The sequence below is a fragment of the Typopeltis vanoorti genome, chromosome 10 (genome assembly GCF_054136105.1).
Source record: "Typopeltis vanoorti isolate ZY-2024b chromosome 10, IOZ_Tvanoo_1.0, whole genome shotgun sequence".
NCBI lineage: Eukaryota > Metazoa > Arthropoda > Arachnida > Uropygi > Thelyphonidae > Typopeltis > Typopeltis vanoorti.
In genome coordinates, this window is record NC_143558.1 from 112,043,835 (window position 1) to 112,070,808 (window position 26,974).

The 26,974-nt window shown below is 36.9% G+C and overlaps 1 protein-coding gene across 2 annotated transcripts in view; it reads left to right on the plus strand.

Annotated features, from left to right (window-relative positions):
* The window catches only part of LOC150102707 (delta(14)-sterol reductase TM7SF2-like), a 201,271-nt gene that overhangs the window by 68,855 nt on the left and 105,442 nt on the right, over positions 1–26,974 (plus strand). For both annotated transcript variants that reach the window (XM_090399305.1, XM_090399306.1), the window contains 3 exons: positions 1,837–2,031; positions 14,002–14,102; positions 25,121–25,240. In XM_090399305.1, the coding sequence (XP_090255431.1) occupies positions 1,837–2,031; positions 14,002–14,102; positions 25,121–25,240 (416 nt within the window). The remainder of the gene's footprint in view (positions 1–1,836; positions 2,032–14,001; positions 14,103–25,120; positions 25,241–26,974) is intronic.

Genomic DNA, 26,974 nt, shown 5'->3' on the forward strand with positions numbered 1-26,974 from the left:
TGTAAATAGACAGCAGAATTAGCAAAGGCAACTGAATAAATTTATATGGAATAAAAGAGAGAGAGAGAGATTAGTCAAAACACTAACCAAGACCGTGTTCAAACCAATTTTAACTTATGGATCTGGGAGCAGTGCTAAAAAATAAATAAAACTCTTGATCAAAGACTGGAGACCACAGATATGAGAGTCCCGAGAAAGATTAGGGGACTGAACACATAGCATCAATAGCATATTATCATATTAAAAACGAGGCTGCTAGGAAAGAACTTGACATTATTAGCAGAGCTAATCTCAGGTAGTATGGTATCCCACTTAAACAGAATGGGAGAGGAAAGATTCGCCAAGCAAGTGTTCTTTGCCAGGATGCCAGGAAAAAACCTAGAGGAAGACCGAGATGTAGGTGGATTGATATAATAAAAAGGCCTTAGAAGACAGAAATATAGGCTCTGATAATATTGGAATGTTGACAGATAACAGGCTAATCTGGAGGAAAAGTGTTGATAGGAAGTTAGTAATGATGTAACTTTTCATGTAATACTATACTATACTATACTATACCCCCCCCCTCCCCCCAAGAGTATATGTCAGGAATTTGATGATGATTGTTATGAAAAAATTAAGGGCTAAGGATACTGGATGAGAGGAAATGATATAACTATCCCATAGGCTATTGAATACCACTGTTTTCTCATCATAATTCCTTAATTATGCCATGATTCCTTAATAAATAAAAATAAATAAATTCCCTGTGATGATACAGCGTTCTCCCTTTTTACTGGAGTTCACGGTACCATCTAGTCCCCCCAAATTTTATCCGGGCTCTGGAACCGTCATCGGCTGACGAATCAGACCTATGACTGGGTCAGTATTCCTGACTGTAATCCGTATGTGTCCTCGGACCGGTTTGCCTGCTTGTGGAATGAAAAACACCAGATAACCTGGCAAAAAAAAACCTGCTGTTCACGCCCAAGACCGGCTAACTTGGCTATGGCTGAGGAAGATTTTTGAGCTCCTCACGTCGTTGACGGGAATCGAACCTAGGACACTCCTTCCCCAGGCATGTGGTTCCGAAGTGCAAAACCACTAGGCTAACCGCGCGGACAATTCCTTAATCACTATAGTGGATTATAGTGGACGTCACTCTGGTCATTATAGTTTTGCTGTTGAACATTTAATTTGCTTCAAATACATACATTGATTAGTGCTGGCATATATTTAACATGTTTTCATTTAATTTAATATATTTTATTTTGTTTGAATTTTTTTTGTAAATAAAGGTAAATAATTATTGAAATAGTTTATTTTATGATAAATATATTGATATGCATAGTTGTGAGTAGCATTATGTATGCATCACTCATAACATTCATTTTCAGAGCTGTATATGGAGAGAGCTCAATTTTTTACTGAAAAATCATTAGTGAAACTATTAATTTGACTAAAATTTAGGATTTCTGAACATAATGTTCATGTATCTTTTTTTTTTTTTTGGAAATAATACTTCTAAAAAAGGCTGAACAATCAGCTGTTGTGAAAGGTATATATTTAGATGGAGATTTACCTGAGAGAAATAATAAATCTTTTTTTTGAATTTTGCTTAATTTTACTTATTTGTGGAATTTTTTTAGCATCACACTAATTATTATGGAAGAGGAAGTATTGTTGTGTTGCTAATAACTGGGACTCTTCTGAATCTCTGCTTATACAGTGTGAAAATTTTCATGTTATGTATAATAGTGCATCAGTTATTATCAAAATGTGGTGATATTTTATTAACCTTATATTAGTCAGTAATAATACCAATAATAAACTTTGAATGTGCAATTTTATTTGCAGGATTTTCTTCACTTATTGTGACCATATTTTTGTTAATCGGAATGGCTTATTCTGAGGTACAGTTAGCTGTTGTGTATGATAAGCTATTACAAATTATGATTGCTTCCATCATGTTTTCAGCCATTGCATCAGTACTTCTTTGTATAAATGCTTATAGAAAAGATCAGATCTCTTCAAATTTAGCAACAATCATAGGTAAGTAACCTCTCCACAACCAGTATATTTTGCCAAGTCTAGTATCTTATATTTTAGTTGACTCTGTATAGCAAAACATAGCATCTAAAGGAATAATTTACTAAAAGTTTGCTACAGTGATTTTTTTGGATTATGATTTTGTAGATTTGACATTGACCTTTCATTGTTATGGTGAGTGAGTTCGTGTAATATGATATTTGCTGTATGAGAGTTCACTGTATAACATGAAAGCTTTATTTTATATTTTATTTAATATATTTATTTATGTTTTGTGAGTTCACCTTACATTATAATAATACTGTGGGTTGGCTAAGAGATATATACCATATTTTTCGCCTTATAAGACACACTGTTGTATTGGATGCATCACATTTTTCATGTCGAATTTTTGGGGAAAAAAAACTTTGCAGTGCAAGATACACGAATGATGCATCAAGTTTTTCATGTAAATATTAATTTTTTTAATTTAAAATTTTAATACATGTATTATCCATTTATTAGATAAAAAACAATTCTTAAAAAAATCAAGTCATTAAAAAATCTAACATACAATATATATATAAAAACAAAATAATTTTCATAAATTTCATTAATCTTTTCAAATCTTTATTCATCTTCACTCCAAAATTTTCTGAACTTGATTCTTCATCAGAAACAGTCCTCACTGTCTTGAAATAAGTCATACTCCATACCGTCAAGAGAATTACTAATGCCACACTTTTGAAAAATTTTATAATTACAGGTTTCACTTCATTCCATGAACTCTTTACCCATTCGCACACCTGTGAAATTGTGGCCTTTTTTTCTCCTATCTGTAGATGTTTCCTCAAAATTTAGAGATTGCATCCAACTGACCCATTTTTTCCTCATATATCCTTTAAATGGTTTGTTTATTTATACATCTAAAGGTTGAAGTGCAGAGGTGATTCCTCCTAGGATTACAGCTATTTTTGTGTTCATTTTGCAAAACTTCATTCTTAACAGCTTCGTTTTATATATATATATATATATATATATATATATCAGGTATAATGCCACTTTCCTTCACATTGTGATGCATATAGATAATGGATAACAATGGGGATAAATGTGCATTCTTGTCTCACACCAGATTTAACATTATACCATCTTCCTCTACCTCCTTCAGTTCTAACTGCTGATTTACAACTCAAATAGGGACTATGTATTGCTTGATAAAAGGTCCATTTACAGCATATGACTGGAGCATTTTGATCAGCTTTCTTCTTGGCACCTTGTCATATGCCTTTTTCCAGATCTACAAAACTTAAAGAGAGATCCTTGTATTCCCATGATTTTTCAACTATTTGTCTTCAAGTGAAAATCGTCTGATCCTGACAACCTCTATCTGGCCTGAATCTCACTTGTTCTTTACCAAGCTTTCCTTCTACAGGGAAATAAGTCCATAAGTCATGGACCATTGCATAGAAAGGACCCAACTTTGTGAAGCCAAGAATGGAAAGGCATTTACATGATGTGATTTTTCTTAACTAATATAAAAAATTCCGTTGATGCTAAAAACCTTATGCAGTTGCTTCATAAATGTGGGCCCTTTCTGATGTATGTTCCATGACATATGGACCACAATTTTTCTTAGCCATTTCTCAAATATACTTCTATAAATCTTACTAGGAATACTCAGCAGGAAATACCTCTGTAATTCTCACATTCAGTTTTATTTCCCTTTTTATAGATGGGAATCATCTGGAATTCAATCCTTTGACCAGGCCTTTTGAATTATTCATTGTAGCCACTGTAAAACTTTTATACCACCATATTTCAGCATTTCGAATCAAATATCATCTACTCTAGTTTCCTTTCTACATTTCAGGTTATTAGTGGCTTTTAATATTTCAAGATTTATATGTATTCATAATTACATTCCTGTTGAGTGTGTTCTACCACCATGTTGTCTCTAGTAATTACTCCAGACATTCAGAATATCTTTATTTTCAGTTTTCATGGCACTTTTTTTTATTATTATTATTACTACTTAACACCTCCAGGGAGTTCAAAGAATCATTGAGGGAGGGCACCTACTCTTCAATTCTCTGCCTCTGCCAATCGCAACTACCTTCATCATCTACAGTAACGCCATCTGCCGCTGACCACCACCACTACCACTAGTATCTTAACAACAATCACAAACATCCATGCCCATGGCAGGATTCTAACCTGCACCCTTTTGGTTGGAGAGCGGATACGCTAATCACTTGGCCAACCAGGCCAACTTGATCATATATTCTCTTATAGTACGCTTCCCTCCATTTCTTAGCTTTTTCAATAGCCTCCAAAATATTTTGCCACCATCTTGATATTTATTTTCTGTGTTCTTACCTGAGTCTTCCCATAACTTTTGTTTAGCTAGTCTTACACAATATTTTGCTTTCTTACATTTTTCTGTGTATTCTCTAAGAGTACAAACTGAATTACTTGCCAGCAATTGATATGCTTTCTTCTTTTTCCTTCACTTCCTCTTTAAGTTCCTGAGTCCATGGTGGAGTTCTAATTTTTCTCTCCCTGTAGACAACTTTATTACTTCATGCCTCTCTGATTGAATCAGTCAATGTTTCTTCAAGGTTTTCCACTGAATCTCGAAGTTTGGTTCTTGTTTTCAAACTCTTTCATTTTTGCCTGAATAATGTTTGTTATTTTATTCCGCAGTTCATACATGAAACTGCTCAACTTTGATTCATTTTAAAACTTTCTTACACTTCTTTTCAGTATGAAATTTAATTTTATGCTGCTCAACACTAAATGGTGATCACTTCCAATTTCAAATCCTCTGTGTCCTGAACTGGTGAGAAAACATTATTATAAAGATTAACATAGTCAGTGAGACTTTTCTTGTTTCTTGCATCTTCTCTCCATGTGAATTTGTGCACATTTTTATGTTTGAACACAGTGTTAGTAATAACTAGTCCTGTTCTGAACAGAAATCCAGAAGTTTCCTACCATTATTATTAGCTTTGTTCTTTTCTCCAAATTTTCCCCAAAAGTTTCTGTATATCTGGTAATCATTTCCTACTCTGCTCTTTAGATCTCTAACAAGGACCAACTTTTCCTTTTTTCATTGTGTCAACTGCCTTCTGTAATTTTCGGAAAAATTCCTCCACTTCTTCCTTAGTAGAACCTTCTTTGGGACTATAGGCACGAATAATTCTTATTGTCTATAATAAATTTAATTCAATCCTTTATCCAAGTGTGAGCAAACAAAGTTTGCGCCTGAAAGTATCTTCAGTACTGGGGTTAGGTAGTACAACACCCGGCAACTCATAGCAAAGGTGGACCAAGCTAACATCAATCCTATCTCAGTATCTCCCATAATGCAAAACACATCTCCTTGCGGATATGTATAATGTTATGCATTAAGGGAGGGGGCCACTACCCAGACTAGTTTCGACCTTTATTGAGGTCTCTTCAGTGGGAGCCAGGCCCAGATGTGGAGATACCAGGCAGAAGCAATAGCAAGGTCATCTTTACCTATAGGAGTTGCCAAAAGGTGTGCCACCTTTTTATTAAATTACTCTGGATTTAGAGAAAGATGTTGAAATATCTGCAAGGAGATGTGTTTTGCATTATGGAAGATACTGAGATAGGAGTGATGTTAGCTTGGTCCACCTTTGCTACGAGTTGTCCGGTGTTGTACTACCTGACCCCAGTCCTGAAGATACTTTCAGGCGCAAACACTTTCACACTTGGATAAAGGATTAAACTAAATTTATTATAGTCTAACCAAGTGAAAAATAAACTTTCAAATTCTTATTGTCCAATTCTCCATTCTGGTGTTTGCTTTTATTACTCTGCTTGATATTGTCTGCTATTTGTGGAGATTATCCTCTTATTTAATGCTTAATATTATAGTTACTTCTTCTTTTCCCTGATTGTTATTTGTATTTGTTGCTTAGAAAGATCTCACCTGTTTTTGGTTTCTTTGTTTCGGTAACACCTATTATTCTGATCTGGTTTGATGCTTTTGATGCTTCTTATATTGATAGTATCAATCTCGAACTCAGCTGATGTTGAGTTGTGACTTGTTTGGGGGGGGGGGGTATTGTTTAATGGGATAGCACCCCAGCCAGTATGTAATTCTCTCATGTTGTACTTGTTTTAAGCCAATAAAAATGCAGTTTGGTCAGTTAAATCCCAAATTGCCATCCCATTCTCATTCTTTGCACCTTGTAAGGTATCCACTTAGATACCTTACAAGGTGCAACATGAGAAGGTGAGGATTGGACATTAGGTCAGAAGCCCCAGTCAGTTCTCCACAGTCCTTAAAAGGCTACTTGGTGGCAGTCTTCTCCCAGTTATTAAGCTTTGACCCTTAAGCCCTCCTCAGGCAAAATGTTGGCATAATAATTATTAACTAAATAAATTTAGTTAGTATTTATTACTGTAGAGATGTGTTTTTTTCCATTGAACATCAACATGAGTGAGAATCAACATCTGAGTATAGATACCAGACTTAACTCTATTTGTATCTATACTTAGATGGTATCCAGCAGACAAAGTCTTCTTGTATCTAAAGATGGATTGTGTTGGCTAGAATATGAGGATATCCAGTGAAGATAGATTGAAGGTGTGTGTGTGTGTGTGTGTGTGTGTGTGTGGATTGCAGAATTTGGTAGATAGGAGAAAAAGAGGGGATATGATAGAAACATTTAAGTTACTTAAAGGATAGATGCAGGGGAAATGTTTCAGCACTTGGCTAGAGAGAACAGAACAAGGGGTCATCCCTGAATTTGAATAAAGGTGTGGTTAGTAGGGGTGTGTGAGGACTTTGGATTGAGAGTAGTGAAATTTCCATTGCTGATGAATCTACAGAGAGTGACGAAGTTAATGGACCATTCACATGATTTTTGAGAAAACTGAAGTAAGAGTAATTGAATAATAGTGTGATGGTTGAAATACCTTTGCATCTCTGATGACTTGATCAGTGAAAGTGAAGGGAAGTCTGTTTGAAGTGAACAGTGAAGTCCCCAATGAAGAAAATCAAATCATACTTTAAAAATACTTTATGACATAGAAGTGGTTATTTGTATTTAGAGAGTGACAAAGACAACAAAATGAATACTACAGAATGTGTTGGAAATTTTGATTCAGAGGAGGAAAAAAAAAGAATGCAGGTTTAGCAGATCTCTCAAATGCATATGTATTGTCCTTGTGATGAAAGGAATCTGTAAAGTATAGTTTGGATAGATGAGATGTACAATAGTTGCATGAGTTTGTCATTATGTTGGTATATTAAGGTCATAAATGTTGGTGATATGGAAAGTTTTATTCTTTGTTATTGTTTTTGAGTACTGATTGTTTTCTATTCTTTTCCTTCTGATCTGCAAAGTAATGATATTTTTGTATATTGTATTTCATGTCTAAATAATGGAGAAGTATTAAAGAGTAAGTGCATACAGTGGGAGGCAAAATACTCACAGATACATGTTGTCCACAGAGAGGAAATCCAGCCTTATCCATGCATACTGTCATCAGCGCCCTTTACATACTGTTATTTGGACTACCTTGAGGCATGATCTAGCAGAATGTTAGCATAATTTTTTGCTAGCTAGTTTAGAAGCCTCTTGTACTATTAAGTTCAGTACTATGTACTATCAGCAGCCAGCCAGCTTTCAGATGTAGTTTATTGCTGTACCCTTGAATAGGGGAAATTCTGAGCATGTTTGGCATGCTGTTCAATGTTGTTCCTTGTAAGATGGGAAGAGTGAGAGGACATATACTGGAGACTTCTCTGGAGAGCAAATATGACAACAGCTTCTTCTCATCCCCCCCCCCCCCCCCAGTAAGCAAGGTGCTGTTCCATCAGTTGATGAAAGTCATCCACTATCTAGAAGTCTGTTCTTCCTTTCCTGCAATGTCACCACCTGGATATACTCTTGAAAAGTGCTTGCTCAGTAATTCCACTATATCGACTGATTTGGTTACCTCCCTACCCTCAGCATTTTTTAAGATCATTCTGCCATGAAATTTTTTTTTTTACTTGCAACATATTGAAAAATCTGTTTGGTATTCTCTTTAGCCTGCATGGCCAATTTTCTTTTGTAATCCACTTTTGCTTTTCTTTTCTCCAACTAGGAAAGTACATACCTCATTTGTGGCAGCAGTGTTCACCAATTATTCATCAGTCTCAGCATCATGGAGAGGTTATATTGTGCATCACCAGACCATTAGCAGCCCATATATTTTATTCTCTGCCAGGTGAATAATTTCATGCTGATAAACAGTTTAATAAAACATCAGTAAGCAAACAACTTGAATCTCCTTCCCGTACATACATGTTACACTTGATTAACTTACTTCACAACATAATCTCATATAGCATTTACTACTGGTTCTCAGCTGTGTCATAGTGATGTTTATTTAATTTTTATTATTATTATTATTTTTATTAAATGGAGAGAATGATATTTAATAATGAAAACAAAAAAAAAAATACTTTTAACTATTAAAAGCAACTTCAGACAACTAAATAGAAAATTTTATTACAAATGTGTTATCATATTTATTTGTAAAGCAGATGATCATTTGAACAATCACTGCTAGTAAACTACTAAAAAGTAATGGCAAATGATCCCACAGCAACATGCTCTCCGCAAAGCATATCTCACAGACAGCGCTTTGCTAATTCTGCTATTTCCATATCCATTTCCATTTGGTCGGTAGGTGTCGCACTGATCTAATCGTCGGCTTGTCGAGAGCTCCTGAAAAGATCAGTAGTATTTTATGTTATCATTGGCAATTTTACTAGAATTTTATGTAGTATTATTTGCTTTTTGTATCTTAGTGCGTTGTGTCTGTGCGATTTTTCTGTGTTTTCTATGTTATTTCAATTATTATTTTTAAGATACGATAGTGTTCACATGGCACCAATTAAAAAAAAAATGGCTGCCAGGTTGCCATGTTTGTTTAAGAATTTAGATATAAAAGAGTTTATGCAATGCGCTGTCTGTGAGATATGCTTTGCAGAGAGCAGTTGGAGTCTGGTTAGATGGTGATAGTGGAGTGAATATGTGCAGAAAGTATAAGGAGAATGAGGATCTAAAGCGTGTTTCTGGTTGCGAGAGTGATATCGTTAAAGAAAGTCAGAATATAGAAAATAGTGATGCGATAAGAAATTGCGAGGTAGTACCAGATAGGTGTGAGAGCGACATTGAAAGTGTAATTGAAGGTAAAAATACAGAACAAATGGATGATTTAAATGATAATGAAAATGGTGAGATAGATGCAAGTAGTGAAATCGCACGGTTGAGCAGAGCGATACATAGAGCAAAGCGGCAGCTGGAGCGTATGCAAAAATGTGTACCGAACGTACCAACTAATAAACGCAAAAGTCTGATATGAATAATAAGAGAATGTTCGTAAACGTAAACAAAATGAAGGAGCGAGTGCTGTACAGAGATGCGTTGTTAAGAGGTGTGATAGTTGAAAGTTTGACGAAATCTTACCAACCGGGTGAGAACATTAAGGACGTCAGCAAGTCTATTAGAGCGCAAAAACAGAGGGTGAAAGAAATGATAGTCGTGGCAGGAACAAATGATTTGAAAGAAGACAAAATGGAAATGATAGAGGATGTCAGGGAATTACTTGAGGTAGCAAAAGAGAAAAGTGAGAGAGTTAGGATGGTGAGTATTTTGCCACAGTATGACAGATGGAGGGCCATAATTGCCAATGACTTTATGCGCGTTGTATGCATGGAGGGTGGTGTGGGATTTGTGGATGTGTAGAGTGAGTTCGATGGGCAAAAGGATTTATATAAGATGGATGGTTTACATTTGAATGGATTTGGTGTACGGAGGCTTGAAAAAGTGTTGATGAATGAAGTGGAAGTAGATGTACAGACTCAGGGAAACTAAATTTATTAAGGGGAGGGGGAAGTAGATATGCAGACTTTAGGGAGGCAGTTGAGTGTATGAATGAGTATAATATGCCCAAGCAAGTACGAAGGATAACAAATCAGAATGGGATAGTTAGTATAAGGCATCAAAGTAGGGATGGGACTAACAGGCTTCTGCAATTGATGTACACTAATGCCAGGAGTATTAGGAACAAGAAGGAGGCGTTTTTGGCCTTGGTTGGCACTTCCAGGCCACGGGTTAGTGAAACATGGCTGACAGAAGATGATAAAGCTAGTGGGATTCGATGTGATGGGTATAGCGTGTTCAGAAGTGACAGGGAGAATAAAAAGGGGGGGGGGGGGGAGGAGTGTTATTGATGATAGCTGATGAGTTGCAGCCAAGGAGTACAGAAGTTGAACTGCAGGATAGAGAAAAGAGCACATTTGAGGCTATTTGGTGTGAGATAGTGGCTAGCAGAACAAAATATACAATTGGGTGCTGCTATAGACCATGTGATGGAATAGATGGTGGGGATAGTATGCATAGGCAAATAGAAGAAATGAGTGGAAGGAGGGTAATTATTATGGGGAATTTCAATTATGGTAACATTGACTGGAAGGAGGAGAGGGCACAGGGGAGGAAGGAATTGGATTTTATGCGGGGACAACTTTCTGCGACAGCATGTAATGGAAAATACTAGGGGGCAGAGAGTGCTTGACCTAGTAATCGCATCTGAGAATGTGGCTGTAAAGAACATGACCATGTTGCCACCAATTGGTGAGAGTGATCATAAGGTCACAGTGATCACATGACTTGGGAGGTGGCTAAAGGAGTGGAATTTACAATTAAGACAGGGTACATGTGGAATTACCGGGCTAGTAAGTATGACAAGCTTAGGAGTGTGCTTGGCTCAGTGCCATGGCATGTAAAACTGCAAGGGCATGGGAGTGTTGGGAGTTGATAGTGCATGGGAGGTGGTTAAGAAGTGTTTGCTGGAGGCAATGGTTGACTGTATACCAAGAGTCCGAATGATAAATCAAGTATGGATTAAATGGATGAATAACATTATTAAGCTTGAGCTGCAAAAAAAGAAACAATTGTGGAGGGAATTTAAGGAGAAAGCTGACCAGTAGGTGCAGGTCAGGCCAGGATGGTAACAAGGGTGATAAGAAAAGCAAAAGTGGAGTATGAAAAAAATTGGCCATGCAGGCTAAAGAGAATCCCAAACAGTTTTTTGAATATGTTGCAAGTAAAAGGAAAAATGTTCATGGCAGAATGATTTTAAAAAATGCTGAGGGTAGGGAGGTAATTATCGACCGAATCAGTCGATATAGTGGAATTACTGAGCGAGCACTTTGCAAGAGTATATCATCCAGGTGGTGACATTACAGGAATGGAAGAACCAGCAGCTTATACTGGAATTGTGATGAATGAAGTAGAGGTAAATAGTCTATAACAGAACCTCAATGTCAATACATCTGTGGGATTGGTGGTATACCAGCTCGTGTCGTATGTGAAGCGGCTAAAGAATTGTCAGTACCCTTGACCATTTTGTTTAATTTGAGTCTCGGGTCTGGGTCAGTCCCAAGGGGGTTGAAAGAGGGGAAAATAGTTCCGCTGCATAAAGGTGGTTCCAAGGCTGCTGTTGAAAATTACCGGCCAATCAGCATAACAGGAGTCGTTATCAAGGTCTTGGAGAAAGTAGTCAAGGAAAAATACAGGAATGGATTGATGAAAATCAGATACTGTATCGGGGACAGCATGGTTTTGTGAAGGGTAGGTCATGCCTCAGTAACTTGCTTACATATTATAACACAGTGACGGCTGAACTGGATAAGAGTAATGGGTTTATAGTGATTCTACTGGACCTTGCTAAGGCCTTTGACAGGACACCACATGGAATTCTAATCAGTAAAATGCAGCATATGGGGATGGATATAGGATTGGTGAGATGGATAGGAGGGTGGTTGATGGAGAGATATCAGAGAGTGGTTTATTCAGGAGTAGAGTCCAAAAGACAGCCTGTGACTAGTGGTGTGCCACAAGGATCTGTTCTTGCACCACTGCTGTTTAATTTGTTCATTAATGATATAGGAAAGGATCTGAGAGGAACAGTTCATTTGTTCACGGATGACGCAAAGTTGAGTAGGGCAATAGTGAATGCAGATGATGTCAAAATTTTGCAGGATGATTTGGATAGATTGGAGGTCTGGGCTAAGGAGAATGGATGTCAATTTAATGTGGCAAAATGTAAGGTTATACATTTTAGGGTGAAAAGATTAGCAGCAGTTTACTATATTGGTGGAACTACTCCAGGAAATTGATGAGGTACGAGATTTAGGAGTGTTGGTGGATAAGGAGTTGAAGTTTAGGGGGCACATCGCAAAAGTGGCCAAATCAGCTCATCAAATCACTTGATTGCTGAAGAATACTTTGACGAGCAGAGACAAGCATGTTATTGTTCCTCTCTATCGAGCCTTGATAAGACCCCATCTCGACTACTGTGCCCAGATTTCGTCACCTAGGTTTCTTCTTGATGGGGAGGAGGTTGAGAGGATCCAGAGGCGAGTGACTAAGATGATAGCAGGTCTGTGGAATGAACCTTATGAGAACAGGTTGAGGATTTGTGGGTTGCAGAAATTGGTTGATAGGCAGAGGAGGGGAGATATGATTGAGACATTCAAATTACTGAAGGGCTTCTATAAGATTAATTCAGAAGATATTTTGAGAACAGGGTTGAATGAGTGGAATAAGCTGCCAGAGTCTGTAATGGGTGCTTGGACAGTGAATGAGTTTAAGGCAAGGTATGATAGATACTGTGTGAATGTTGAATAGTTGTGATGAACATGATTTGGGCCTCCCTCGACGAGTCTAAGGACTCCCTGGAGTTGCCCGTAATAATAATATTTCATTTGCCATCTTCACTAAAAATTGTGCCTGAATAGCTGAAACATTTTACTTGTTCTGTGGGTTCTCATTTCAGGTTGCGGTCTACGTTTCTAGTGTTTCTGCTGTTACTGTTACATAATTTTATACCAAATTTATGTAACAGTAATTCAGTTTGGTTAGGAACCGTGCAGACTTGTACTGGATTTATTCAGAAGTATAACATTGTATAACAATGTGATCCAGTAAAAGTGAAGATCCATGTCTCTTATCTCATTTAACATCAGGTTCGTCTGTTTACGTGATCACTTACAATGCACTTCGTCCAGGAGACATTTTTTGAGGAAGGATGGATTTTCATAGACATTGGCCAGCACTTGTGCAGAGTATTCCTGCCATGCAATGTAATATGTTGCTGTTAAACACTCACCCACCTGAATGACATATGAAAAGGCACCCAGCTCCTTAAGGATTCTGTAGCAACCACTTTGTATCCCAAGTTTTACTGCTGTTCGGCATTGACTATGTTTTGAAGACTAACACTTGCTCCAGCATATGCCTGTGATTCTTGTTTGTGTTAACAGTTCATGGTATCCCAAATGCGCTTTGCATTGTGGCAGAACGCTTCTGGTATGTCAGAACCTCTCAATTAAGGCACTGATGACACTATTGCATGGGGATGCTTACGGAAATGCATCCCAAATGGTGAGTGTTTAACAGCAACATGTCATAGGCTTGGACCATTTGCTCTACCAGCTTCGTAAGAATGAAAATAATGCTCAACAATAAATGTCTTTTCTTCCAACATACCATTGCTACAGCTAAATGTAATGGTATAGATTCTACATGTGCTCTTTTATTAATGTGCATGCAATCGAATGGCATATCTCATATCGCATGTACTGAAGGAGGGTATCCAAATTTAGGATCATTATTCAAGTTTGTGTCCACTGGACCACTTTAATAGCAAAATTAGTAAAAACAAAATTGTCTACATCGCATATATGGTCTAGGTTTATTTATGGTAATAATGATTGATGTCACTAAACAAGAAAGTGATCATTAAATGCATCTTTTGTGATTGTCTGCATTCTCTCATTGCCTGTTATTTTTCAGGTTATCTAATTTCATATATTCCTGAAAATGTTTCAGTTCATGAATATTTGTTACCGAAGTATTAAGCGTTTTATATTTTCTTGTTGGTTTTTTTTTTTTTTAGGTACCATTTTTCATAAAGTCACATATGGCTATGAATATAATCCAAGACTTGGAAATATTGATTTAAAGATGTTATGTCACAGGATTGGATTGATAGGCTGGGTATGTATGCTTATTATAATTTGTAATTATGTATGCTTATTGTGTGTATATATATATATATATATATATATATTCCCCCCCCAAGAGAAACTGATGTTAGTAGAAGAAAGCCTATATGTTTGACTCTCAGTATAGTCGACTTGTAGGGATCAAAATGGAATAGTTTTAGTCAATGGGTTGCTGTAGTGAATTTCATTTGGCAAGATATTGATACTGTGGAGTGAATTCCTTATAGGAGTGTTTGCCATAATGACACTTAAATACATACATTGTGTCTTTAAGGCTTATCACATGTTGCATTCTACATCTATTCTCTTCAGTGGATTTTGTTGAAATTTTTTGTTTCAGGGATTTGTTTTCTTTCTAGCTGGCCAGCCATCCTAGTTGGCAAAGTGTATAGTCTACCTGCTCCAGGTAGTATATTCAAATATTAATGTAGACATGGATGTCTGTGAATCTCTTTAAGTAGGTAAGTAAGTAAGTGTCTTGAACTGACTTGAAAATGGTTCATGTTTGGACTCGAGAATAGGATTTCTGCATAATCTACTCCTTAGCCTATTCATGATACTAATATATTATAGAGTTATAGCCTTTAGTGGATGGGATTCACATAAAAATATTCTTCAGTTTCAGTTTGATAATGTTTTTCAATCTTCAGTCAAACCACCCCTGACTACCAGCCTCCTTATCAACATAGGATTAACAACTATAGCAAAGGTCAGAATTCTCCTCTTTCTCCTCCCATGGGTGCCACTGACAGCAGACAAAGATCACAAGCAACTATCTCCAGTAAGTTTGAAGGTCAAGGTCATTGGAAGTTTTACTTCTTGGAATGAGCTGGAAGACTAATACTTTGTTCCTTAAAGAAATTTAGAATAATTGCATGTGTAGCTCAGTGGAAGTGACTTGTGCTGTCCAGAGCTCTAGACCGCCCAAAGGAAGAGCATCGTATGTTCTATTCCTGCACAACCCCTGAGGATATATGTCAGTAATATGATGATGAAGAAACTTAGCAGCTCAATTCAAAACATTATATGGTTAGCAGTTTGAATAGAAGGAAACACCAAAACATTGGCATGTGATGAAATTGATCTATAGAAAGCCTTCGAGTTGCTACACAGTATTGTTTAAGTGATGATTTAAGAAACAACTTAAAATAATGCATACCGACAGCATTGTATGAACCAACAAAAGTATTGCGCAAAGTGAAAAATGAAACAAAGTTATTTAAGGAACAACAGTCCATTGGAACCAAGTAGGTGCAGGAAAATTTAGCTCGACCCTCCCTACTACATTCACAAATTGTTAAAACAGTTTCAAGATCCAAGTGTTACTGTGATGCTGGTCTGGTGTCTAGGGTATTTCTGGTGTTCCACTTCAAATTCCATAATTTCTTTTTGCTAGATATTCAACAACCGTGTGTAGCTCTTTGGTGGGTGCAAAGCACTGGCACTGATTCCCTATCTCCAGTCTGAATCTGTCATCCTCAAGTTTAACAGAGACAGGCCTTCAAAGACCCAGCCCAGCCCAGCCCAGTTGACACATCAATTGAAAAAAAAAAACTTATAAGTCACCTAAAAACAACCAATATTTTTTAATTCCATTAATGGTTGTATAGCTATTATGGTGACACCCCCCCCCTTCACAAAACATTAAACTTAACCACCTTACTGGCCATTATGGATCAAATACACATCCTCATACGCTTCGTATTGTTATGTCATGGTTTTTCTTAAATATTTTACCTCTATTGGTCTCCTTGTGCCTACTGAGATCTGGCTTCTAAACTTACTTTCTGGGGCCATTTCTAATAACAAATAAATTTTGCTCTGACGAAATTTATTTGTTAATGCTTCGCCAGTCAGAACTCTAGGATAGAAATTCTTATCCGAAGAAACTTTTCCAGAATTCAAGTAATACCTTACATAGATTAAGTAGTTAGGTAGATTGAGTTCTTAGTATACAGTCATGGCCTTGACAATCTAAAATCCCCCTTTTTGCTCTAAACATATTTTCGTGAGTGGTAAAATTCAATCTCTTACTCAGACAAACTCAGGTATACACGGGAAAACATTATTATTTATCTAAGAACATTACAATTTAAATAACACATATAATCAAGCAAATCAAGATTAATACTAAAATACAAGTAAAGCAGGGTAATAGTAATCAAACAGACAGGCTATTCAAACACACTCACTCATGAGAATCTTATGTTCATCTATATCACAAACATGGATGTCGGTATTAAACTAGATTATGCTACTAACGACCCATACACATTAAACTTGGTCTAGACAACTTATGAATGTAGACTACCAGTCCATTTCGATTAACATAACGCAGGAAACGGTCTCAAAAATCTCTCTCTCTCCTTTTCTAAACGCTGTCCATTTTACGCCTTTGTCACAAATAGATAACACATAAAAGGGAAGATTTGTACATTGTTAGATGATTTCTCAAACCTTCCGTCTGTTCTTTGTTATAGATTGTCTCTCTGTACGATGGATTGCCGCCACGTGGGAGTCATGTTCTTGTCCTGAATTAGCCACTTGTTTCTTCTGGGCTTACGAACTTTCGCGTCGCTGCTTCTAACACGATTTACCTTCAAAGAAATCGTTTGCTGCTTTCTCATCAGTTAGATCCACACCGGTCTAAAACTTGAACACTGCCGTCATCTCGTGCTATATTTTCTTCGATTCGCATCACTCAGCAATGGGAAACACGCTAGCACTTTGCCCTCTTCACACGTCTTTTCAGGTATCAGGCATGCTGATCTGCTTGGGAACTTTGAGCAGGAGACCCACGAGGAGGGCACACGCGACTGGAGAACACCGCAGGAACCAGGAGAAAAAAAGCAAAAAGAAAACCCACTCTCAACGATGTGAATCCGTTTTAAACCCCATTATAGCACCCTCTTTCTGCACTCCAAACTTGGCTACGATGCTCTCCCATTTGCTGTCACTGAGTGTGACAGCAAATGTACCTTGCTGTACGCACATCCCTTTTTTCGGGGAACACGAATTTCTTGCGCCTTCCACGAATGCCTACTCATCGCTCTTTACGTCATCTTTGGTGGTCAAACTGCAACCTTCGAACTTTTGTTCACATGATGATACATGACTTTATACATGGCATATTTTAACATTGATGTTTTTGACAAATTAAGATTCCATCTATTTTAGACAATAACCTTAAATATAGTACAATTTAATATTTATTTCCTCCTTCGATTTCATTTTAATTTAAGATTCAACCTCTTCTTTTATATTTTAATTCCTTTTTAAGCAAAGTTAATATCTGCATCTTCACATATTATGTGTGTTTTGCCCAGAGTACAAGTGTGCTTTTGCTTGATATTGTTCTCTTGTTAAATCTTGAATGGAGCGGTTCTATTCTTGATAGAGCCATCATTCAAGATCTAACAGTATCCATCATATATTTCATTGTAATATCAATGGTATTGCAATTTTAATATGCACTTCACATCCATGATAACCTTGACGTTTATTGACATCTTGGCCAGTAGCATGGTTAAGAGAAGAGTAATAGTTGAGAGAAGTAATATTATAGTGGAACATTGATGCTCCAGACTATGAGATTTGCTTAATAATCAGGAAGTTGATGGTCAAAAGAAGAATGAATTCTCATTCCCTGTATTTTCATTCCTAGTACAAATCAGGAATATCATAGTTACATTTAACACCAAGAAACTTCCAACATCAATGAAAGCAAGCTATCTTAACTGCTCATTCAGGTTCTGTATCACAAATCCTTTGTGTTGCTTCATGTGCCAGTAATATGGTCGGACTCAGACTGTCTGTGTCAGATGTAGCAGTGAATCTTATCCAGACAAAGATTTTAAGTGCAAAACATTCAAATGTGTTAACTGCAAAGGAGAACATCCAGCTTACATCATAGGATGAGGAAAAAGATACAGAACATCAAAACTGAGTTGAATATTCCATATTAAGAAGCAAAGAGGAAGTATACCATAACAACATTTTAAGTGCAAAACATTCAAATGTGTTAACTGCAAAGGAGAACATCCAGCCTACACTATAGGATGAGGAAAAAGATACAGAAGATCAAAACTGAGTTGAATATTCCATATTAGGAAGCAAAGAGGAAGAATACCATAACAACAACTAGTAGTAATCTCTCCTACACTGTGAGAAGATAACAGTAAAAAAAAAGTATCTAAGGCAACATTATAATGCCTAAACATTGACACTTATCTCAATTACATCATCTACAAATGCTGTGATTTACTCTACTTCTCATCCTGAGTGGATCAAAGAAGAAATGAATATGGTCACACTCCTGAGAATACACTCGGTACACAGTCTTGCCATAAGTATTGTTACAACTGCTATACACCTCCATGCTGCCAACAGAATTGCACAAGCTTGATTCTGTTAGTGGCAATGTGCAAGCCAACATTTGCATGTTTATCAGTATAAAGTCATCTAGCTGTATGGGTTTACACGCAGCGGGGAGATTATGAGAACTGTGTATCTGTCTGTAATAGAACTTCACACAGGATTACGGTGGAGGCATGCTCTCATGGCCCTCAGAAGCTGTTGCATCCAAACACAGCATGGTCAACCTGTTCTTTGACAGTCAGATATGTCTTCTGTATCATTAAAGAACAGGTCAACTACCCTGTATTAGGACACAACAGTTTATGAGGACTGTGAAGGCATGCCACTGCTGTAATCCTGTGATAACGCAGAAAGTGATATTGCAAGAGATGAACGTCCCCAAGCAACACCTTGTTTTACAGTAGGCAGTGGACCGTCAACAGGATTAAGCCTCTGCACACAACAGTGGTTAGAGCCAAATGTACCCCACCATACATCACCATCTGATTGGCCACCTGTTCAATGAACTGTTGGACTTGAGATTGTGGTCGGAGCGTGAGAGAATAGCCCGCAAGAAATGCCACCTCAGCAACGGCAGCCTGAAGGTGGAATTTGTGCAATTAGTGGTAGCATTTCTGTTGGATGCCACCATCGATATGTGACCTCAGAGACTTCAGGAAGGCAGAAGGAGAACATTTTGAACATTGAATGTTACTGAATGAACATTATACATGTGGTTTGTTTGTGTGAAAGCTGTAAATGATTTACTGATAGATTAAAGGTTTATCTGCTGTTCAAGTTGTAACAGTATCAGTGACTAGATTAGGTATAACCCCCACTCTTGCAATGGGGGGGAATGGGACAGCACCTCAGAAATACAAGAAAATGGCTCTACACTTACAAATAGATAAAATGGTACCTTTATGTCCACAAAGTAATCCAAAACTATTAAAATGTCTCTATATCCACATTGGAATCCCAAACTGTTGGTATATCCAGCATCTTGGATGGAATTGAATTCATTGATGGCTTGATATTTTTACTGAGGTGTAGGATATGGACATGCTTTTACACAATTCCCCAAGAAGGAAAAATGCAGAGAAAACTTCAGAATACCAAAAGCCAAGTGGGTTCACAAAACATAAATAATTAATATTTTCCAACAATGGAAGTGTTTCAGAAATCCATGCAAACATTAATGGTATCAAAGGCCATCATGTAGAACATATGCCAGTGTGTATTGGCCTTCGAGACATTTATTTGAAACCTGGTGGAGATCATTGTGGTATATCTCTATATACAAATGCTATGATTTACTCTGCTTCTCACCCTGAGTGGATCAAAGAAAAAATTGAATATGGCAGATATATTCTATGACCTTTATAATCTCGTGTTGCAGTTGCCATCCTCTGTACTTGTAATGGGGGGGGGGATTTAAATGGTCACAATACTCTTTTGGGGTAATGCAGAAACTGACATTAGAGGAAATAATAAATTTAGTTTAATCTTTTATCCAAGTGTAAGCAAACAAAGTTTGCACCTGAAAATATCTTCAGGACTGAGGTAAGGTGGTGCAACACCAGGCAACTTAGAGCAAGGTGGACCAACCTCTCATCACTCCTTGTCTCAGTATCTCCCATAATGCAAAGCACATCTCCTTGCGGACATGTATACTGCTATGCATTAAGGGAAGGGCCACTATCCAGACCGGTTTCAACCCTTTATTGAGGTCTCTTCAATGGGAGCCAGACTCAAACATGGAGATACTAAGGCAGAAGCAATAGAAAAGGTCATATGTTAAAAATACCAAGCAATTTTAAACCTGGTTTTACTCCATTTCCCAAGTTAGCAAACAGACAAACAAGTCAAGTTTGCACCTGCAAGTGATGCAAGTCTAGCTGATCCTACAGGTAGTGCAAGACCAAGGCAACTCGTGGTAAAGGTGGCATAAGCTCTGATCACTAATCTTAATATTTACCCTTAATGCCAAGACACATCTCCAAGAAGGGGATGTATGATGTTTTGTATTAAAGGCAAGGGGTCCACTACCCAGACCGGTTTCGACCTTTATTGAGGTCTCATCAGTGGGAGCCAGGCTAGAAATACCAAGATTTAGTAATACAGAGCTTATAAGTATTTTACCAGAACAAGTTCTTCTAGAAAAGGTCATATTTACCTATACAAGTTGCCAACAGGTGTACCACCTTATTATTGATACTCTGGATTTAGAGAAAGATGGAAGTTTATTTTGCACTTGGTTAGAGGAAAGGTTGTTGAGCACATACTTGACAACAGTACTCTTTCTCTCCTTAAACATGCCCCATGCCTAATGATCATTCACTACTATTGACTTAACAGTTTGTTCACAGTCTCTCTCTCAAATGTTTAAGTGTGAAATGGAAAACAACATCTGGAGCATTTGCTTTCCTGTGATATTCTCCCTCTCTTTATGGGTATCTGTGTAACCCATTACAGAATATCACAGTGGAATGCCTTCTTATCAATTGCAGAATTTGTCTTTGCACACCATTTAACTTTCCCTCTAACAGTGAATCATAATACAGAGCGTACACACTAGTCAAAACAAATGAAATATCCAAAACATCATGTCACTTTCTGTCTTTTTGCAAACTATGTTGGAATTCAGAATGTAGAACAGCTAAGGAAGTCCAAAACAAATCTTGGGGTATCTTTTGTAGATACCCTACCACATGAAACTTAATTGCTTTCAAAGATGCTCTTACCCAAGCATCTTTGAAAGCAATTTCAGATATGATATGATACTTCTGCTGTCAGAGTCGAAAGGACTCGTGTCCAGTTCACATCTTCTGTCATCAGATCAATCAACACCAAAAGCAGTCTAAGACAAAATACAGAGAATGAAGTTGAAATATATAGAATATTCATTTTTTATTCTATCAAAGAATGGAAACATATTTGTTCATTGAAAAAGAAAATTGTAGTGATCCTGGAAAGAGTTGCCAGTACAGTAGATTCTTGTTAATCAGAGCAGCTGTTTAGAATCTTAAGTGCTGGGAGGACATCATATTGGAGGTTTAATGGAATATTTACAGCACTAGGAAAGGATTAAAAAACTAATTTTAATGCTTCCAATATTTCGTCTCAGTCACTAAGACATCTTCAGGGATTACAAATAACTCTTGTAACACACACTCAAATACAACACAGTACTAAGTGAAACACTTGGGTGACTCTAAGGCCTATCTAGGTGGTGTGCCCTCTATGAGCATTTCTAGGTGGCCTAGGATGTAACGTGGGATCTCTGATAATTAATGTTTCCCAAATTTTGGGAAGTTTTATGCAACCATAGACTCAGAAATCAACCAAATTTATTTAAATTTAGTTGATTTCTGAGTGCAGCCACAGATTCTAAAAACAGTCTTTCTTTTTTTCATTTACTATGGTGGCTTATAGTAGCTTTTCTCCAGGAGATCCAGTGGGTTGTATCCAAAACATGGTCTGCAAGGCCAGATTGGCTATAGTCGTGATTGCAGATGTATGATTTGTGTTCTTCTAAATGGATGGTTGCTGATCTACCTGTCTGTTTGAAGTAAGCCAGCTTGCAGGAACAGGTACTTTATATACCACCGTAAACTTGGTACCCTTATCCATTCTACCAAAGATCAGCTCCCTACTCTCTCAGGGTAGCAAGTTTACAGCAGGGCTTAAAAGATGTATAGAGGTTGTACTTTTGTAAGGACTTGGCTATTTTTTCTGATGTGTCATGGATGTAGGGTATAGTGATGGCATTTCTGAAATCCTTCTGAAGAGATGGCCAGGAAATGGGGGTGGAACTGATTATTTTTTTTTTAATTCTGTAATTGCTGTAGCCATTGGAAAGGAAGGTGTTGTGTATGTGTTTGAAAGGGAGGTTCCCTTTCAAACACATGAAACTGAGATGAAATATTGTAAGCATTAAAATTAGTTTTTAATCCTTTCCTAGTGTTGCAAATATTCCATTAGACCTCCAACATGAAGCAGCTGTTTTATTGGGGCAAGTCTGGAAGAACCAAAACAAAATGAGAATATAACAAGAATTTACTTCATTTATTTGGGACATAAATGCTTTAATAGGGCCAGCCAATAACCTCTACCACATGGAGAAAAATTATGTAATCTTGCTTCAAAAAATTTAGTACTGATGACATCTTCAATGATGATGAATATGATTGAGAGAGGTTTTACATAGTGGATATGCAAGAAATTATTCAGTACCTGACAAGGAAGAAGAGAAATAAGGTGTCATCTCCTGGAAATTGTGTAAAAGATAGCACTGTCCTCAAGCAGGGGCTTGAGGACAGTGTTTTGCTTAGAAATAGTGAAGGAAGCATAGACCATGACGAGTCTTCAGATGCCATAGACCTGCCTTTATAATAATCTATTTAAACAATATTTTGAAACGAAACCTAACCATGAAAACGATCCAAAATAAACCAGTGCAGGATTTTGATTTAGAGGATACTAAAATAATCTATGTAGTCTAGCCATTAATACTGTTACAACTTGAACAGTCCATAAACATTTAATCAGTAAATCATTTACTGCTTTCAGCACATACAAACCACATGTATAACATGCATATAGCAGCAATCAATGTTCAAAATGTCCCCCCTTTTGCCTTCATGCACACCTGAAGTCTGTGAGGCCACATATTGATGGTGGTACTCACAACATCCAACGAAAACGCTACCACTGCTTGTTTTCCAAATCCATCTTCAGGCTGGAAATGCTGGGGTGCCATTTCTTGTAGGCTATTCTCTCAAACTCTGACCACAATTTGAAGTCTCAAATGGATTCAAATTGAGACTTCCAGATGGCCGGTCAGATGGTGATATGTGCTCAGGAACATTCTCCTCTGACCATTGTTGTGTGGTCCTCACCCTGCAGGGGATGAATCCTGTTAGAAGGTTCACTGCCTACCATGAAGCAAGGTGTTCAGGGGACCATACCACAGGTTCCAGCATGGTGTCTTGATATATTTTGGTGGAGATTTTGACACATTTTTCACAGAAATGCAATGGATACTCCCCTGATATACCCCTCCCCAAGCAAACCATCACTGATGCTGAGCAATGACCTCTCTAAATCCTGGGTGCTATGGCATGTGCTGTGTTACCATATATCTTGATTGTTTTGGCTGTTAAATGACTCTATAGTGGTGAAAATATTTTCATGTGTGAAGAGAATATCTCTGTCTGTTGTTTACGTACTGATGGAGAAGTGCCTTGGATTTATCGCCTTCTACTGCGTAAGTTATGGTGTTAGGCAGTGTCCAGTAGAAAGATGATTGACTCTTAATCCCAGGTGATCAGTTAGTACACATGACATTCTCTGTGAAACATTCATCTCTCTTGACATCACTTTCTGTGTTCTCACAGGATTATGGTGTAGTCATGTCTTCACAAGATGTTGCATCCTAATGCAGTGTAGTTGACCTGTTCTTTGGCTCTCAGCTATGTCTTCTGTATCGTATAATGGTTAATAGTTCGATACACAAACATTCTACTGATCTCGAGTGTTTTTAGAATGTTGAAAATAACAGATGGCTGCATTACAGCATTCCAACCTTGCGAAGTGCTATTACAGCTACATACACAGGTCTCATATTCTCACCACTGCATGTTAACTCATACAGCCAGACAACTCTTTCTGTTTCTCTACTGATAAACACGCATATATTGGCTCCACACAGTGTTACTAACAGAACTGAGCTAATGCAATTCTGTGGGCAGCATGACAGTATGCAGAAGCTGTGACACTATTTATGGCAAGACTGTGTACATAGTGAAATCCACAGCAGTTTATAGATTAGACAAATTTAATCTATAAATTAAACAAACCTCTTGCATACATATATGCTTTCATCTTTATGGCAGTTGCTTCCATTTCAGTAAAAGAACTTGGGATAGCACAAAGAAAATAATGGATAGAGAACATTGGACATTATATTAATAGATCAAAACATAAATGAAAGTGAGAGTTCATGAGGCAGGAATGGAAGACAACTCATTAGCTACCAGCAAGAATGAAAAAAAAGAGGGCAGACCAATGAGAGAGACAGAGTGAAAGGAAGAATGACTGGGAAGAAGCCAGAATGAGTGAGAGAGAGATAAATTGGAAAGAAGAGCCAAAGAAACACTAATCTGGAAGGTTGAGGGAGAACTTGAAACCCTACAAAAGGTTGATGTTATTATTTTTTTTATTTATTAAACTATTTGTTTTTAATTAAAAATAAGAAAAAAATTAGCTCTTCCCCTCAAATATTAGTAGATGTCCTTTTACTTAGGAAGATTGATTTCACTGTTTCCATCTCTTTTTCAGTTCTATTTTTACCTGAATCCTAGTTTCTAAGTAAACATATAGCCTTCTTTTGTATATTGTTTATGTCCACAATGCATGTATTTATTACAGGTTTTCCCCTTACAAGGTGGACAAATTGGAGTGATAATTCATGTATTTACATGAATAATAATGATGGGGAAGTGATCAACTGCTTTATCATTACCAAAATTAGATTTATCAAGTTTCCTGTCATGTAAGAAAGAGTTGAGAAATATAAATATCATAATTTAATATATATTTATACATACACAAAACATATTTTTAACATGAATCTAATTGATTTTTCATAAGGTAACATTGAATATGTGCCTAATATATAAGAGTTACTTGGATCATCATTACATTAGTAGTACCCTGATGGTGACTGCTGGTTTACAGCTGCTCTATGTTGCAAACATTATGTGGAATGAGGTAAGATTTTCTACTTTGTTTAGCATTCTTTTCTTTTTAATAGCTTAAATATTATTAGCCCTGGAAGTCTAATTTTGATTTTTCATATATTTCTTAATATTTTTAAAATTGTCTCTCTCTTTTTAAGGTGCATTTTTCAGTAAAATGTAAACACATTGCTTTTTTTTTTTTTTTTAATATATATATATGACTCTCACCTATGGAAGGTTGAACCTATAGTATAGGTTCAGATGGACTGAGATTTTTTTAAAAAAATTTAATTTGTTTTTTGTATCTTTTACATAATCTGGAAATCCTCCTCTAGAGACAACATGAAACTCTTTCAAGTCACTTCAGGTCTCTGTTAAGTAGGGCAGTGATCTTTATTGAGCAGTGTAATTCATCTCCCACCTAAAGACGTTTACAAACAGCCATGCCCTATATAGGTGGGATTCAACCCCATTGGCTCTGTGTGTGTGTGTGTGGGGGGGGGGGGTTATAGTAGATGGTGAAGAAGAGTCAGCCTAAGAGAAGACGTGATAAGTGTGTCCAGGGAAGGAAGAATTTAATGTGTTTCGATCTATGTCAGTAGTGAATTACATGCATCTGTGTTGTTTGTTCAGGCAGCTTAGGAAGGTATTTAAAGTTCTGTGACCTTCAGATCAAATGGCAAATATATATCAACATATCTGAAACAATCTTTGGATTTTAGAATGAGTCTCTGAATTTAGAACCTATTGCTGCTCAAAATCTTCTATATGAAAGTTAGCTGGGGGGGGGGATTGGAATGTGGTGAGCCTGTAGCCTTACCTTCATTTTTGTAGGTAAAAATTATCTTGCCACATGAAATAACCAATACCAAACACATAGGCAAAGAGGACCATGGTATAATGCAGAAATTTGTTCTGTAGGATAAGAACTTTCAGTGATTTGGACATTCATCAAAAGGGCAGTTATGTCAAAGCTGACTAATAAATTTTCATTATGAAGTGCATTGTTCTTAATTTGTTTATGGGATGTTGCGTGTTTTTTTAAATAGGATGAGAAATGACAAGAAACTAGTATCAGCACTCAAGCTGTTAATAGGTCATTTCCCTTTCCTATATATATATATAAACACTTCATAAACAAAATTAAGAATGTTACACATAGCACTGAAGATTTATGTCAGCTTCAATGTGACTGTCCTTTTCCCAATCACCGATATAGTTATTTTCCTGTAGAACAAATTTCTGCATTATGTCATGGTCCTCTTTGCCATGTACTTTGTTCCACTTATTTTACATGGCAAAAGGAAGGTATGGCCATAGGCTAACCACTTTCTTCCCTTATAGCAGTTTCATATGAAAAATTTTTAGCAACGACCTCTACATTCAAGAATTCTAAAATCCAAAGTTTAGCTCAGATATATTGATATATATTTGCAATTCGATCTCATAGCTCCCAAACCTTTAAATAATTTTCTAAACTACCTGAACAAGCAACATAGATGCATCCAGTTCTCATATGTTGAGAATAATAACTCTTTCTCTTGGCACACTTATCACATGTGTTCTCTCAGACTGTCTCTTCTTCACCATCTACCATTAATCTAAACACACACACACACACAGACCACTACATGCACAAAGATGTGTACCACTATGCAACATAAAAACTAGGAGTCATTAATATCCTCAAAAATAGCACTCTAACAGATGAGCAGGCTCTGAATGCTGAGTTTCAAATAACAGGCAAAACCTTTATAAAGAATGG